The sequence below is a fragment of the Nanorana parkeri genome, unplaced genomic scaffold, assembly GCF_000935625.1.
Source record: "Nanorana parkeri isolate BGI_ZX_2015 unplaced genomic scaffold, ASM93562v1 scaffold382, whole genome shotgun sequence".
In the NCBI taxonomy this organism is placed as follows: Eukaryota; Metazoa; Chordata; class Amphibia; order Anura; family Dicroglossidae; genus Nanorana; species Nanorana parkeri.
In genome coordinates this window covers 113,404-129,762 of record NW_017306650.1, presented here as the reverse complement: position 1 = coordinate 129,762, position 16,359 = coordinate 113,404, and the positions used below count along the sequence as shown (strand labels likewise).

Sequence of the window (16,359 nt, the reverse complement as noted above, 5' to 3'; positions counted from 1 at the left end):
ACTGAGTGGCCAGATTATTATGACCATCCCATCAGTACTTCGTTGGGCCGCCTCGTGACTCCATGAGATGACTTCGTTGGGCCGCCTCGTGACTCCACGAGATGTTGAAAGGTGATGCGAGGAATCTGACACTTAGTGTGTGTGTGTGTGTATATATATATGTGTGTATATATACTGTATGTCAGATGAGCAGTCAAATTAAGTTGACTATAACAATTTGTATGGGGAATGGTTGTTTCCAGAAATATACCAACAGGAAAAAATGTTTTAACCCTTTCCTGTTTTGAAAAAAAAAAAAAAGATTCAGACAGTACTAAAAACCTGGCTGTGGCTCTAATCCTTTACCAAGCTAGCCAAAACAAAAAAAAAGGCACATTAGAATGCAATATATTCTATAATATATTAATACTATTTTCTGTTGGTGCATTTACTGAAACCAATGCAAACTATGGCAAGTTCCAATATAGTAAAAATGTTGAGACTTATTTAATAAGGAGTTTGCAAAGTGCACTAACTCACAGAAACCATTAAAATGTATCATTTACTGGACTTTTTACAGTATTTGATGGCTTTACATGGGTTACTGAACTTTGCACTCTGCCATTGCTCTTTCTACTGGCTTATTAAACAAACCTGATTGTGTTGCTACATATTCATGTTTTCAATAAGACTGTCAATTACCCACAGTGTTTTGTCTGGCTGGTATTCAGTGTGGTTTTAGCATAGTCAAGCAAGACAAAGCATTATGTCTTAGTATACAATTATTTTCTTAATATGAAACATAAAGTAAGACTGCCAGTGGATATATTAAAATAAAACCTCAAGTCTTAAAAAGCACTTCTTAACTGCAAACAAAGTCTATTAGACTCCTTACAGATGTTTTAATAGTGTAGCTTCTCCAGGTCCAATACAAATACCTATTATATTAATAAAGAGGAGGATTGTGGAAAAGCTCTTCGCACTAAAAATTAACATGTTTCCAAACACATATATATATACATACATACATACATACATACATACACTTTATTCCAATCATTGTAAATTTTACCAAAAGTGTTACGTTTTGAAAATCTTGTTCCACCTATAGCCTGTAATTATATCAGGACATGGATGCAGCCATACCTTTTCATTACATAAACTTCTTCTGCTTCCTGCTGATCCTCATATCTGATACGGTCAGTCTGATTAAGAACAATAGACTTTCTTCAGTCTCTAATGCCCAACAAGAGACCATGGGGTGGATATAACTATCCTCTCTGCCTTATACCATGCTCCTGTTTATTGCAGCCAGCATTTTGCTGTCCATTCATAAAATGCAAGGCATACTGTGTAGCCGGTGGAGCTGCGTTGAGTTATCTCTGGTTATCACAGCAGAGAGCTCTGTGACTGGAAGAGACAGGTCACATGACCAGGCTCTCCTCTTGGGTTTTTTTTCTTTTACAGGACTTATCACTGTCCTTTATATACTGTATGTGCAGTGCAGCCATTTGGCTGCTTTTAAAATTAGCCCTTCATTCTTTCTTGCGTAGGCTAGTACATGATGGTGCTCAATCTCTGATCAGGAACATGCATATTAGGTAACCTTGATCACAATAACCCTCCTCTTAGCGATCTCCCCCATAACTTACATTTAACCTCCCTGCAACCATAACACTGACCCTTTCCGTAACCCTCCCTAATATAAAGATATGCCCCTCAATAGGACTAGGATCCTCTGTGCATAAGACCAAGTCCTTCCGCCACTAAAAGGTTTCAATACTAGGATATCAGACCAGGATCCAATATTTCAAGGCGACTAGCATTTTTAAATGAAAGTTTAGCAATGTCAGCCTACATATTTTCTTATTGCAGGTTTCCTTTAAGCATAACCCTTGCAGGATTTATCCCTACCCCATACATAACAAGGATCTACTGAAAATCTAGTGACACGCCAATACATAGGATTGCATTTCTATAAACAGACATAGCTTACCTTCAGGATCAGTACTTCATTAGTGGCTTTGATCACCTCATTTCTGGCTTCGAGCTCTGTTTTCAAATTGCAGATTGTATCTTGTGCGTCTTCCAAATCTTGTTTCATCTGCTGCAGCTAGTAATAAAAAAAAAGAAAACAACAATGTCTATGAACTATCATACAGCAAACAGTCATTTAATATGGAATATGTATTGTCAGTGACAAAATGATGATGAAAAAATACAAACAATCTATGCTTTTGCTAGTTATACTTCCAATTTCTACTGAAAATGATATACGGTAGTAATATACCAATGCCAGAATATTTCTTTTAACCACTTGAGGATCGGCATGTTAACCCCCTTCATTACCAGGCCATTTTTTAAGTCTTCAGTGCTGTGACAGCTTGACTGAGAATTATTCTGTTATACAACACCCTACCCAAGTGAGTTTGATATAATCTGAGACAGAGCCTTCTTTTGTTGGCATTTAATAACCACTTTTTTACAATATAAAAAGGAAAAAATACTCTTACTTTCCATTATAAAACATAGCAAATAAAAATTCCAGGACAGTACGAAAACCCCTGAAAAGACCCCTTTTTGGAAAACATTTTTTGCCACACCTTCTAAGAAAGAAACATGCCGGTATTGAGGGGGTTAAATCATGGAGCTTGGTAATGGTGCAATAGATACATTAAATGTACAGGTCATACACCTAGCAAGGATGGTTATGAAGGAGTTAATGTACAGAAGTGCAGGATCAGGGAGGTGAAGGGGTCAATAATACAGGCCACTGCAGACACCAAATGGAGCTGACGTCTACAGGAGTGGAGAGGGGGTGAAAGGGTTACAAAGTAAAATATGCTTTTATTATTTTTTTGCTGCTACAGCCTGTTTTTACCAGAAACTAATGAAAGAATCATTCATTCATTAGTCCCTTCCTATGTAAACATTGCCATGTGATTGCGGTGATGACCAAATCACAGCGATCCGAAGACACAGAGCCAATCCAATCAGCTCTGTGCCTGTAGCTGATAATTTAACAGCAGGAGAGAACCGCTCGTGCGCACGCAGGGCATACGCACACAGGCATACTCGGGAGTACGTACATGTACATCCTCCTGGCACAACTGCTCCACCAACCAGCCATTTATGTTCAGTGGCCGGTAGGAAAGCAGTTAATAGGACAAAAGCAACGTTGTCAATATTTAACCTACAAGTTTGACATCACATTTCAGTCACCAACACATGCTGACAATCATTTTGGCCCTCTTGTAAATCACAAGCGCCATCAGGATTATGCTAATCAGCTTTCCTTTGAAAAGGCAATAACTATGACACTAAACTGCAATGTGATATTTGAAAGCCAATCAGGATCAGGAAATACTTGTTATGCCAGGATTCCACACAGCATAGTACATAGTGCGTCTCAAGGCCAGCAAACACTTTCATTAAACACTCCTGAATGTTTACACACTGCAAGGAAATTACTTCATATTGAGGTTTAACCCAGATTCCCAATCAGGCAACACAGAACATACAACAGATTTTTGCAACAAAGATTTAGTTATAAGCAAACAGTTGAAATATTTTTCTTAAAAAAAGGGAAATTATAGTGCATTTGACTCGTGTCACATTTTTACAAGCTTACTCTTCCATCATTTTTGTATTGTACTAAATAAAGCTATGTCACTAGAGGGAGCAAGCTCATTAGTCCAGGACAGGTGCTCTGTCTCCATCAACTAAATCATATCGGACCCTGTCACCAACTTCTCATCAAAGTCACCAAAGTTTTCTCGGTATATAGACACGGCGTGTGACAGCTGCATCTAAATATGGAGAAGAGTATATTTTATTTACCCATTACATCTCCTTTGAGCAAGCTTTTAACAGGTTTTAATACAGTCTATAGCTTGCTGAAATCTACATGTATAAAGTCACATATTTGTATTCAACACTTCCACATTAGAGCTGAAAGGTTCCATTTAGGGGAAGTTAACATGTTTGCTTTAAATCACAAGAAGCATATACTTACTTTTTTTTGCTTCCCCACATTCAGCACTGGGAGTTAAAGGAACTATCAGTTCTTCTGGGTATGGATAATTATGTGACTCGCTCCAAGTGAAAGTGCTGTGCTTATAGAACTGTTTCATAGCCCTGTGTAGGATCTGGCAAGTTTTGGCTTACACAGGGCTTTCCTTTTGCTCCTAGCTGAATGTAGTGTCTGGGGAGAGAAAGGAAGGCAAGTATATGCCTCATTCCCGACAGCTCCATGTCAGCACACAATGGGGCAGAGCCTACACCCATCATGTGCTGCCATGGAGCTGTCAGGAAAGGAAAATTGCGGTAAGTATGGTAATACAATTTTCCTGTTGTGTAGGCCTGCATCAAAAATAATCTATTGCTTTGCCCTTCAAGGGCATACCACAGATTCACGTTAAAGTCTTCCAGAAAGCTGCTTGAAGCTCGTTAAGTTGATTCTCTTATCTTTAGGATCTACAAGCTAACCCTGTTTATTTTAGAGGTATGCAGTCCATCCAGTCAACATTTATACTGCTATCTTTTGATAAATGTTGGAGAGCTGAAACCGCCTCTACTTGTTTCCATTCTGAGAGCAATTTCAGAGGTGACATTTCCCCCAATGGAGTTGTCAATTCACTTTCTCCACCTTGGAGTTACACCTTTCCTGCTTCTGCAGTGGAATTCTCACTACCCCTAATATTACAAGAGATATCCATCAAGTGCAGTTGTACCATTACAGTAGCTGACAGGGGAACTCTAAAACAAAGATCTCACTTTACAAGTACCTAATAGGTTAAAAATTGTGCTTGCTGATTCAACTTGTCAGCATCAACAGAAAAATGAGGAATCCTTCATTGTTGGGCTGACCTCAACAATAAGTCTGCCCACAACACTGCTTAGAATGCATCAGTTTGGTGGAAAAGGTGCAAGTATTGACAGTGACATGAGGCTATGAACTTTATAAAGCAAGGCACAAACTCTATGCCATCATAAAAACCTTCATGCTTAGTGTCAGGCAGCTCGTCTTTGTGCCATCACCCTTTCCTTGAAGATTCTATGATCATTTGTTATAGGATATGACTTTTCTTGTAGACATTGACAAACACAACGGCAAGGTGACACTTTTACATTTGGGAGCTAAACGGGCATGTAGACACCTTGTCTACCGCATCCAGGAAGGACATACACTGCTGAGTGGTCCCCTGCTGGGGAAGAACAACAAATCAACATTTGCTTCAAGTGACACTCTACAGCTAACAAGTTTATGTCAATTGTTAATTAACTTGTAGGAACTATATTCAGTAGAAAAACTACATTAATTATGACAAGAAGCCAGAAAATATTATATTTTTCGGCTGTACCATGACATATGCCCCCAGCAATTGTCAACAAGTCCAATTGTTTTTCTGTAAAGCTTGAATGTATGGCTAAGGTTAAAAGATACCTGTGGGTGTATGTCTGGGCAATATACACAAAGAAAACAAATATGTAGGACATTTTCCCATGTTTTTGAATACCAAGCAATGTGGAGTTCTCCTCTGCTGGACTGCAGAGCTATGTGGTGACGTCACCACTTCCCCACTTCCATAGCAAAAGGAGGAAGTGTTCTGTAGTCCAGCAGAGGAAAACTCAGCCAGGAACACTGCTTGGGATTTCATTGCAGTAGAGGTGGAGTTGTCAGGAAGTTAGGAACTCACTGAATTTCTGGCAGGAACAGTATGTATTTTTCTGTGCTTGCAGCAAGGGACAAATCTTGCGAAAATGTGCATTAATTGCAGAGATGTACTGTGTATGTTTTTTTATCCAAATATAGACTTTACAACACAACTCCAGTCAAAAAAATAAAACAAAATGCTGAGACAGCACGTCTCACCACAACCCTCTACCAGAGCATTATAATACAAATGGAATTTCAACTCCAAATGTAAAGTTATTACTGTGTCATTCCGCCATCATAGCCAGTTGTTATCAATGTATATACCGCATGTACTCATTGCTGTAGCTGCACTGTACTGAATTGCTAAAACAAACACAATAAAAAAAATTGCCAATTAAAAGGTTGAAGATCATTTTGCCGCAGTGTTTTCCTTTAATCCAGAGCTGTCCTTTGCAGTACTTTTCCGCCACTAGATGCCCCCAGCCAGCAACTTTCAACCTACTTCCTCAGCTTGGGCTGTCTCTGATCCACCCCCCAGCCTGTGACTGGACAGTGAAGGAGAAGCAGCACAGTGATTAGCTCATCTCTCCGTCACTCTGCTTTCTTTTCCTATCAGAATACTACTTGTCAGAACATAAACTCATTAACTCCTTGTACTGCTTTTTCCTCTGCCGGTCTGAGCTCTGCTATACAGTGAGTGCAAGCGACTGATACCAAGTTAAATTCAAGTGCTTCTACTGCATCCAATACATTTAATGTTGCAATAGTCAATACATAGCTGCATTCAGTTGTGTCTTTTAGATTTGACTTTCTGCTTTAACTTTCAGCCTGGTTTGTTGTGGATAATCTCACCAAGGATCCAAGACACCATGCCTGATCTAGTTAGGCCAGCAACATGTGTGACCAAATTAAGCCTTAATCCTCTTGTGTGCCACTTAGGGTAAGCGGCAGGATTGGCCTGTGTGAGGGCAGACGACGAATTACTGAATATTAAGTTACTAGCATTCATTTTACTCACTTTACAGCTTTAGAGGAAAACTATAAAACTATAATTAGGTATTTAGATTTAAATGCAACTGCAGTTGGCATAGTGTAAACGAATACGTATTAAAGCCTTACTCCAGACAGAGTAAGAAAGAGCTAAAATTTATCATGTTGTTATCCTGTCTATGATTCATTGGGGGGGATTTTCCATCACTTACTGTCTTTGAGACATTCATACAAAATGGGAGGAGCAGCTGTCACCAGGAAAATATGGCACATACAGCAATAAAAGCCATTGTCAGACATTTTAACCCTTCTCTACTCTACTTTCGTTTTTTTGTGTCCCCCTATTGAAGTAGATTTGCAGTAATTTCCTCTCCTGACAGGAAGTGAGAGAAAATATCCTCAACAGGGATACATGTACATTGAAGATGCTATAGTTGCCCTTTTTAGTCTACTGGATTGCTGCGTAAATTGTCAGCGCTATATAAATACCTGTAATAAATAAAAAGGTAAAGTGGGAAAAGATCATGAACACACAAAGCTAGCCTACATTCTCTCAAGTACTAGGACCTTAAGCTTTCCCAAGATCCCTCGGTGAGTACCGTCACCAGCGCCCAAGCGAGGGCACTGGAAGCCTTGGTCGTAAGGGTGTATCTCTCATTTGTTTTTTTGATTTCAATTTAATGCACTGTCTGATTTAAGGGGTCTCCGACAAGCTCATTTCACTTCATAGAGACATTTGGTTTGAATCAGATGAGACACGGCACATAGACTTGCAAAAGGAGAGATAAGCAGTGCTATCGAGCAGGAGCCAAAACCAGAAAATATGACCACCCCCTAGATACATACCTATACAGTAAACTTATGAGCTACACATAGAAACAAGATTGTCAGACTAATAACATTCTCTAACAGGATTTTGTTTTTTACATTTAACTGATCCAGTTCTAATATATGCCTAAACGTAGAATATCGTTCCCCTTTAAGGCTAAATAACAGTCAAAGAAAGTATAACACTGAACACCATTACATACATATACTATACTGATGAAACAAATAAAAGAAACCTACTACACCCAGAAATGGAAACAGCAGAATACATGTGATGATGCTGCTTTAAAAGCAACAGTCAAAAGTAGCTGCGGAGACCTCTTGCTGGGTCAGACTGCTACCTTTTCTCTGGAAAGGCGATCAATTCCGTCCAGCTTATGTACAAGCCTGTCTGATTCTTTATTAGCCTCAGCCAGCTGCTGTCGGGTTTCCATGAGCTCCCGGTGAGTTAATTGCATCCGTTCTCGGGCCAGCCGTACTTGCTGGTTTAGCTCCTTCTCCTCTTGCTGTTGTTCGCAGATGCAGCTCTGCTGTGACTTAAGTGTCTAAAAAAAGCAAACAAAATGGAGTCATTTATTTCCAAAATAAACTATAGGGATGCCCCGATACAGGTTTTCCTGTATCGAGTACGAGTACCGATATTTATCTTTCGATGCTTCTGCTAGCATGGAGCCGGCTTTATGGGCAATCAGGAAGTTGGGCGGCGGGTCATTACCTACCGCCTGGCTTCCTGATTGACCGGGAAGCCGGCTCCATGGAGTTTGGCTGGCATAATGCGGATTGGCCGGGAAGCCAGCTTCCTGGCCAATCAGCATCAAGCTGGCCCAACAGCATGGAGCTGGCTTCCCGGCCAATCAAGAAGCCGGGCGGCGAATCATTCCATGTTCCTTCGCGGCACTGCCGGTCAGAGGAAATCTCCCTCTGACCAGAAGTTCCGGTATCGGGTGTAAGTATCGTAAGTATCGGAGCATTTGGGCGAGTACGAGTACTCGCCCAAATACTTGGTATCGGTGCATCCCTAATTAACTACAACATTATAAATAGTTGTTGTGCCAAAACCAAGAACCACTAAATCTGCTTTTATTTCAAAGCTAAGCAAAAATACTGATAGTAAGAATCCCTCTCCAGCTTTGGCCTTGTTTCAGTTATGCGGCCTTCTTATTTTTATAGTGCGATCCTCATAGAGCTCTATGGCCACATAGTTCTAAGACATCACAATATATACAATCATATGAAAACGCAAGTGCACCCCATGGAGTTTGCTGACTTTTTTCCACATATTTGAACAAGCAAACTTTGGATCTTCATTCAAACCTGTCACCATGTTTACCTGTTCAAATATGTTAAAAAAAGTTAACATATTTACTTCCATAATTACTTACTTTTTCACACGACTAAAAATTTCCCACATCATCAAAACCAAGCGAAAGCAATTTGTGTAAATACAAGGAAAGGAAGGAAAAAGCTGCACACTAGATTAGTTACTGCTGTAACGTTTTTGATCCACACCCCAAAGACCATATACCTGAAGCTTCTCCTTTGGTGTGTTCTGCTCAACAACTGATCCTTCATGGGGTACTGTTTTTTTAGGATAGAAGTGCCTATACCCTATTCAGTTATGCATTTTCCAGCATGTTTAAAAAAAAAAATCTGTCTGATTCTATAGAATCTTTGTACACTTTTTATCACTGGCTTTTTTTTTTTTTTTAAAGCAGAACTGCACCCAAAAACAGAGAGAAAATTAGCTAATCATGAATCATTGGTTCCTTCTTCTGTTCATCTCACAATGCATCTCTGTTATACAGTGACAGGGCTGCCATCAGGGGGGGTACGGCTGATACTCATGTAAGGGGCCCGGGCAGCCTGGGGGGCCCGCTCAGGACCCTTACATGAGAATCAGCCGACGGTGACAGCGGGAGTGCAAAAAGTGAAAATCAGGGAAAATTCAGGAACGTCCAATACATTTAATGATGTATAAATGATTACAGAGCTGCATTAATTTGTCTCTGCATGACTACCGAAATGTCAGTCGTGTACAGCCAGCGTTAGCCTTTCTACTAAAATGATATTATTGGGGTGCAAAACTAATAAACATCACTTACCTGTTCCATTTCAGTTATTGCTAGCTGCTTTTTCTCAGATTCTTTATGTAGCTGATTTACAAACTGATCTTTCTGAAGCAGGTCAAAGTCTTTTTCTCGAAGTTGCTCCCTCATTTCCTGGAGTTTTTCTTGCAGGGATGAAATCTGGGAAAGATCATGGATACATGGAACAACTGGTTTTCTGTGAATGCTGTGCGTCCTATTCTAAATGGCTGACTTTATGTATGCATGTGTGGTTAGGGTAAAGTGATCCCAGCAGAAAACACGTATGTTCGGGAGTATCCTGCAGAGAAAGACCATTGTGCTCCATGTCAGAGCAGCACTCACTCTAAAGTGGTCTGACACCCCCTCACGGAGTCAGAGCTACAGATCGCCAATAGCAAAATTCACTGCTGATTGCAGTGCTGCAAGCAAAAATTGGGCCTCAAGGTGAAAGTAGGTGTAGTGTAGAAACTGCTAACCTGTGACATGTGACCTTTTGTTTCCTGTTCAGATTTCATTAGTGCAGTTTCCAGTTTAATAATTTTCTGTTCCAGTTCTTCTTTGTGTTGCCGAATGGTGGAGTCCAGTTGGGTTAGCTACAGCAAATGAGAAATGTAACAAAGTGAGATTCCTAAATAACATTATATCTATAGGTTAGCCCCCCCCCCCAGAAAGCAGCTAGGCTCACTACTGACATGTAAGGGGAGGCTTACTGTGATCCCTACAAGTACAAGAGTAGTAAGGGCCACTGAAATCCTACATATGTGTACTGTCCTCCAGATGTCCACTGGTTGCAGACAGAATGGATTGCAGAAGGAATCTGGCGGAGGATTCAGGTAACGATGTGTAAGTGACGTTCAGTACAGCAGTACTGAACCTCAGTGGTGATTCTTCAGGGGGGTAGGCTGTGGGCAATTGATTTTTTTTTTCGATCAAGTAGAATTGGGCTTTAAAGATCATTCTGCTTCTGTGGACACCCAACTGATGTAATAGGGGGTAATCACTCCCCTCTTGCAATTTCCCATTACTAAGAAGAGTTTACTGTAGTGGTGGGCAACTCCAAATCCCAACACGCCTCTGGGAGTCATGCTTGTAATGGTCAGTCTTGCAATGCCTCATGGGACTTATAACAACACAACAGCCGGAGGGCCAGAGTTACCCACCCCTCGTTTACTGTCACTTTTCAGGTAAAAAGAGTACCGGTAATGAGAAAGTGTAAAGGCTACTACTGTTGAGCACTCCTCAGAATGCTATCTGTCTTGCTTTCATGCTGAAAAAATGGTTTTCCTAGAATGGGTTTCTCTCAGTTTGGGTTTTCCTTAAAGCCCAATCTGTTATGTCTATACACACAGATTTGCCACTCCCTGTTTTTCCAACTAAACGCCGGGCCATTCTGATACGCAAAGTGTCTGTGCCTTCTCATAGTGTCGAATCTTGCTGCCCCTAGCTATCTCCTGCTCACTTCTTCTGGGCAGTGAGTTAGCCAATCAGAGTAGCGAGCAAATAGGAATTTGTGTGAGCAGGACTTGGCTGCAAGCTCCAACACTACCTGCAAGTGTCAGAGCTTTGCTTGTCAGAAAGGAAGAGGATTTAGGATTCTTAAAGAGTTGTTTAATGGAAGAGTGGAAACTGGGCTATCATTTTAGAAACAGTTGGAGCTGGACAAAATCTGAGAAGGGTCCCTTTTAACAAATCCCTTTTAACAAATATCAACTGCCAATTTTATAGAGTTTTTACTACTTAAGAATATGTTTGTGCTCTGTCCTAGTTGTTGGTCATTTGTATCGTCTCTTGCTCTTTTCTTTGCGAAGAGTTAGGCCTCATGCACTTGGCTGCACAATGCCGTACACTGCCAGGGCGGCGCGGATTTCTGCACCCGGGAGTCACAGGTGTTTGTGTTCAGCCACGGCCAGCAGCCGGTACAACTCAATTACAGGTTGAGACACACCACTCTCTACATTTCTGAGCTGTTGCATGTGTACAGGGACAGATGAGCGGCCATGGACACAAACAATTTGCGCGGCTGGACGCAAACACCTGGGCGCAGAAATACGCACCTTCTCGACAGCGTACAGTCCTCTGCAGCCAGTTTAAGGAGACCTTAAAGCCCAGCTGAACAGCTAAAAAATTGCAATCAGCTAAATAAATTTAAAGAACGCCAGGATTTTTTTGTATTAACCTTTGCAGTGGGGCTACCCCCACACTGCAAGGGTTAAGTGCTCGTTTGTGTCTAGGTAAAAAAAAAAGTTATACTCATTTGAAGCTCTGAGCCGGCTTCTTGTTACACTGGTCCTTCCAACCTCTCTCCCCCTCCTCTGCAACGGTCTAAGGTCCTGTAACTCATCATGTCTGGAGGGAGCAAGCATCTTCTTTAGGGTGCATCAAAACAATATATGTTTAAAGTCTTGCAGTTCATTTTCATTAGAAAGCTGCCGGAGTAGAAAAGCCAACCAGCATGCTGCAGAGAGGTACCCTTGTTATCTGTGGGGAAGTAGTGGTCTGTCTCGAGAGACTGAGCTTTGCTGAATGCAGAATTATGGGTCTGACTCAGCAGAGAGTGTGTTGGACCTCTGCAGAGAGACCACTACTTTCACACAGAGAACAAATGTCCTGATGTGCCGTTGCTGGCAGGGGACAGGATTTTCTACTCAGTCTGTAGCCGCTTTAGAAACAAAAACTGGAAGACATTGAGCACCTTTTGTTTTGACACACCTGAAATGTATTTAGCGGGTTTAAACTGAAAGTTTATTTGGGCTTTAGAATACTGGACTATATTAGTGCAGAGTAACAGATTAGTGTCAGTTCACACAGTGTTAAAAGATGGCAGACTTACCTGGGCTGCCCTCTGCTTCAGCTCCCAGTTCCTGTCTTTCAGGGCCTGGTCCATATCCAGAAACTCATGGTCTCTCTCATCCAATTCATTCTTACATGTCCTTCATTTTATATTACAAAACATAATGTTAACGCATATGGAAGGTTTTCAACCATTAAAAAGTCTCTTTAATGCAGATTTTTCTTTTATTGTGTCTGTAAGTCATGGCACAATAATGTCATTATCTTTAGCTTTCTGCATTGTTCCCTTCTAAAAGCATTATTCTGTTATTCTTTGAAAAATAGACAAGGGATGTTGTACTGTAACAGACACTGAAGTGTCCTTGAGAACAAACTCTAGAGTGAATCTGCACTCTTTTTAAACTTTTAAAAGTAAACATCTAATAGCAAAAACTGCAAGATGCCTCATATTGCCTTTATAAGGGCCTATGTCAATGAACTATGGAACCTGTCAATGGCATCAGTTTGACATGCTTTTGAGGTCATTCAGAATACATTGAAATTTGCATTTGACCTGCAGTTGACTTACTCCTGACCTGTATTTTACCTGCTTCAAGCTGGTTTTGCATTCCCATAGTCCTATATGAGAATGCAAAACCCATTTGAAGCAAAATAAATCATGGCATAGGCCCTTAATGAGATAAAAATGTTTGCGCACCTGCCTGATATAGTTGTGCTTTGTTACTGGGCCCTGACTTCATGGCTCGGCTCCAACAAATGCCATTCCCCTGTCCAAAGATTTATCTCTTTCCTTTCATTTGAGAAGGTATTATGCTTTGCCCGTTTAGGAGCTATGCAGCGTTAATGTTGCACTGCTAATTAGCTTCTTGGCTCATTGATTGCCTAATGTACCCGTCTTGTCGGGGTTATGGGGTATCAGCCCTGCGTGGTTACTCCCCTTTCTCAGCAATGGGTGCTTTGATGTGGGTATTTGCCCTATACTCTGTGGGTATCGTCATTCCAGTGATATATTCCAGTTACTTTCTATTTTGTCTGATGATGTATCTCACTTGTTGCTGAGGCAGTCTGAACAGACAGTGGAATGGCAGTTGGCAGCTGTGAAGCCAGGTCACAGGAATAAAATGAAAATATATTAGGAGATTATAAAAAGAGGCTTTTTTGGGGGTAATAAAGATAATAGCAGCCATATTCTGCCCTTGGAATGGACTTAGATTTTTAAATTTTAAAGACAAACAAATTCATTTTTAATGCATTTTGAGCCCAAAAGCAGTAACGTTCTTTTTAATAGTAAGAATAATACAAAAAGAAAACACTGTTGTCTATAACCTGAAGCGGGGTGATGTGGCATCAGCAACTGTTAATAAACAATCTACTTTTCTGATACATTTGAATTGCCTATAGCAACTAGATTCCGGTTGCCACCATACTCCAATGCAGACAGGTACATGAAAGAATCTGTTCCTATGTTTCACAGACTTTTCTGGTCGGACATTTAGAGTGTTTCTATAGTTCTGGTTTCTATAACAAAAATACATTTTCCACTGGGCAAAATTAATCTTAAAAGGAGAACTATGGGGTTAAGGCTTTTCCCCATAGTTCTCCTTAGGGTAACGGGAGGACACAAACTAGCGTCGTCCTCCCGTCACCCTAAGCGACGACGCAGTATACCGCGAGCTACAGCTTGCGGTATACTGAGACACCGCAGCTGAAGCGCATCCCGACAATTATGTCTGGATCCGGCCAGCCGTGTGAGTGACAGCTGGCTCTGCCTATTTAGACAGCCTCTCCTTTTTACTCAGAGAGACTTAATGTCTTTATGGCTAACTATTATATTCTGCATCAATGTGAATAGAACTTTAACAGTCAAAACATGATGGCAGGACTGGTCCACAGCTCATGGGTCTTTGCTTCTGTCTGCCTCAAAGATAAAATCCTTTTGTGTTTAATATTAGGAGATTTTCTGCAGAAAATATGATTCTTGATCACTTTCTAAAATAGGATAGAAGAATCATTGGACCACTAGAAATAGGCAAGATGACCTTTCTACAGATAACACCCCAAATAAATAATAATTTCAGTGTTCGCTTACCTTAAGTCCTCTGTAAGGGCTTGTATTATGACGTCTTTTTCTTCCACTAATAAGTGGGTCTTTGTGAGTGCCTCTTGAAGCTCTTCAACATGTTCGAGATTGTCCTGCAACTGCTTCTTCACATGCTGAAGCTCCATTTCCATGTCTTCTTTGCTCTTGAGATCCATCTCAGCTCTAGTTACTCTTTCTTGTAACAAAGCAACTAAAACAAGAAAGGATTTTAATGATGTCCCAAATATCAGAAGAATAACTGATAGATTGATTAATAACTGTTTACTGCAAAGTACTATCTGAATGGATAATTAAAATTAATTTTGGAGGTGTCCACATGCTGTTAACAATATACTGTAAATTGAACTACTCAGGTAGGTTCCTGCCTTAAACGTGTTTTGTTAAACCTAAAGGGCATTGTACAATGAGATTCTAATGTCCATTACCACCATAATAATTACATGGCACGGTAAGAAAATGTATTACACAGCCTGAACCGGAATTTAAAATGGACTGAACTAGTTTGCATAAATAAAATATATTCCTAACATGTCAAATGTATACCATAATAGCATTTTAAGCACCACCTTTTATCATTAAAGCCTTAAGCAGCCAGACATTTTCTGAGTCCCTTCTCCCCCGTATTCTGACTGCAACATTGAAAATTTGTAGCAAGCAACAAGGAGAGAGGCTGCAGCAGGTCTGAACACAGCTAAGTGATTATTGTAACTGCACAGGCTTCAGCATTTAAATGGATGCGTCATCTCGAAACTAGCATCTCAGTCTAGGAAGTATTGCTAATCCTGAATGATGCCCTAACAAGGATGTTACTTCCCCTAAATGCCTGTAAATGTTACACAACACATTACTTCGCATGCATATACTTCCTATAAAACAAGTCTATTTTAATAGGATTGAAATCTTTGAATAGTAAAAAAATGTATACATGTTACAATAATCACTGGCCTTTAAATACAGCAATCACTCTAATCTCTTACCAAGCTGTGCTTTGTCAGTAAGTTCAGTCTCTGTTTTCTGTAAAATCAAATCCATCTGATTCAGTCTGTTGTTCTTAGACTCCCCATCAGCAGTGACTGACAACAGCTGCTCTTCAGTGTGCTTCAACTTGTCTTTGCAATTGTCCAGTTCACGCTTTACCTGCCTACAATACAAGAGAAATGATTGTATATTATACATTCTAACAACACTGTGTAATAATAAAATTGCCCTGCAATATACAGAGCCCATTTGGGAGCCCTGGTACCATTTAACACAGGAATTATGTACAAAGGTAAGGACCAGCTGATGGAGGCAACCTGTGACCACCTGGAGCAGGTGGTATATAATGGCCATTTCCTGATAAAGATGGTGCATTGCTTGCTTAGCAGATTATTGTGTACATGTATTCTAACAGGATTCCTACTACACTCAAGAAGCACCAAACTATCGATATATCTACCCCACTCGGTGGCAAAAACTGTTTGCCATCAGTGATACTATGGTCGAAATTAACAATACCATCTACGCAGGATTCTCTCGTATTCTCAAAATGCAGATGCAAAAAAAAGTATTGTGACAGTACAATTACGATGACAGCCAGTGGTTGGTACTAATAACATAAAGCCAATTTTAGAAAACGCATGTCACTCAAGGAGAGCAGTCAGTCGAGGCCCACTAGTCTGACCAATACAGTCGTCACTGAGGGCACCAATGTCTTCTTGTACTAGTCGCAGGAAGACCAACAAGCAAGAACTAAGAGCTCTCAAGAATGGCTGCTGAAGATTTATTTTATTTGGCAACAACAGATCATTTTCTTAAACTTCTCTTATTTGTTTTCTTTTGATTTGATAAATGTAGACATGAGGGAAGCAAATTGTTTTCAAATGGCTTATTAAAAGGCATTTGTATTAGATGGCAGGGGGGCCGGCAAAAAAGCAGACCTTCTG

General features: G+C 40.4%; 1 protein-coding gene across 1 annotated transcript in view; it reads right to left on the bottom strand.

Moving 5' to 3' along the window:
* Positions 1 to 16,359, bottom strand: part of CCDC18 (coiled-coil domain containing 18) — a 62,314-nt gene that overhangs the window by 6,349 nt on the left and 39,606 nt on the right. The window contains exons 20-26 of the mRNA XM_018559206.1: positions 15,412 to 15,575; positions 14,423 to 14,624; positions 12,374 to 12,473; positions 10,020 to 10,136; positions 9,559 to 9,702; positions 7,798 to 8,001; positions 1,976 to 2,092 (exon numbers count right to left, since the gene is read on the bottom strand). Of these exons, the coding sequence (XP_018414708.1) occupies positions 1,976 to 2,092; positions 7,798 to 8,001; positions 9,559 to 9,702; positions 10,020 to 10,136; positions 12,374 to 12,473; positions 14,423 to 14,624; positions 15,412 to 15,575 (1,048 nt within the window). The remainder of the gene's footprint in view (positions 1 to 1,975; positions 2,093 to 7,797; positions 8,002 to 9,558; positions 9,703 to 10,019; positions 10,137 to 12,373; positions 12,474 to 14,422; positions 14,625 to 15,411; positions 15,576 to 16,359) is intronic.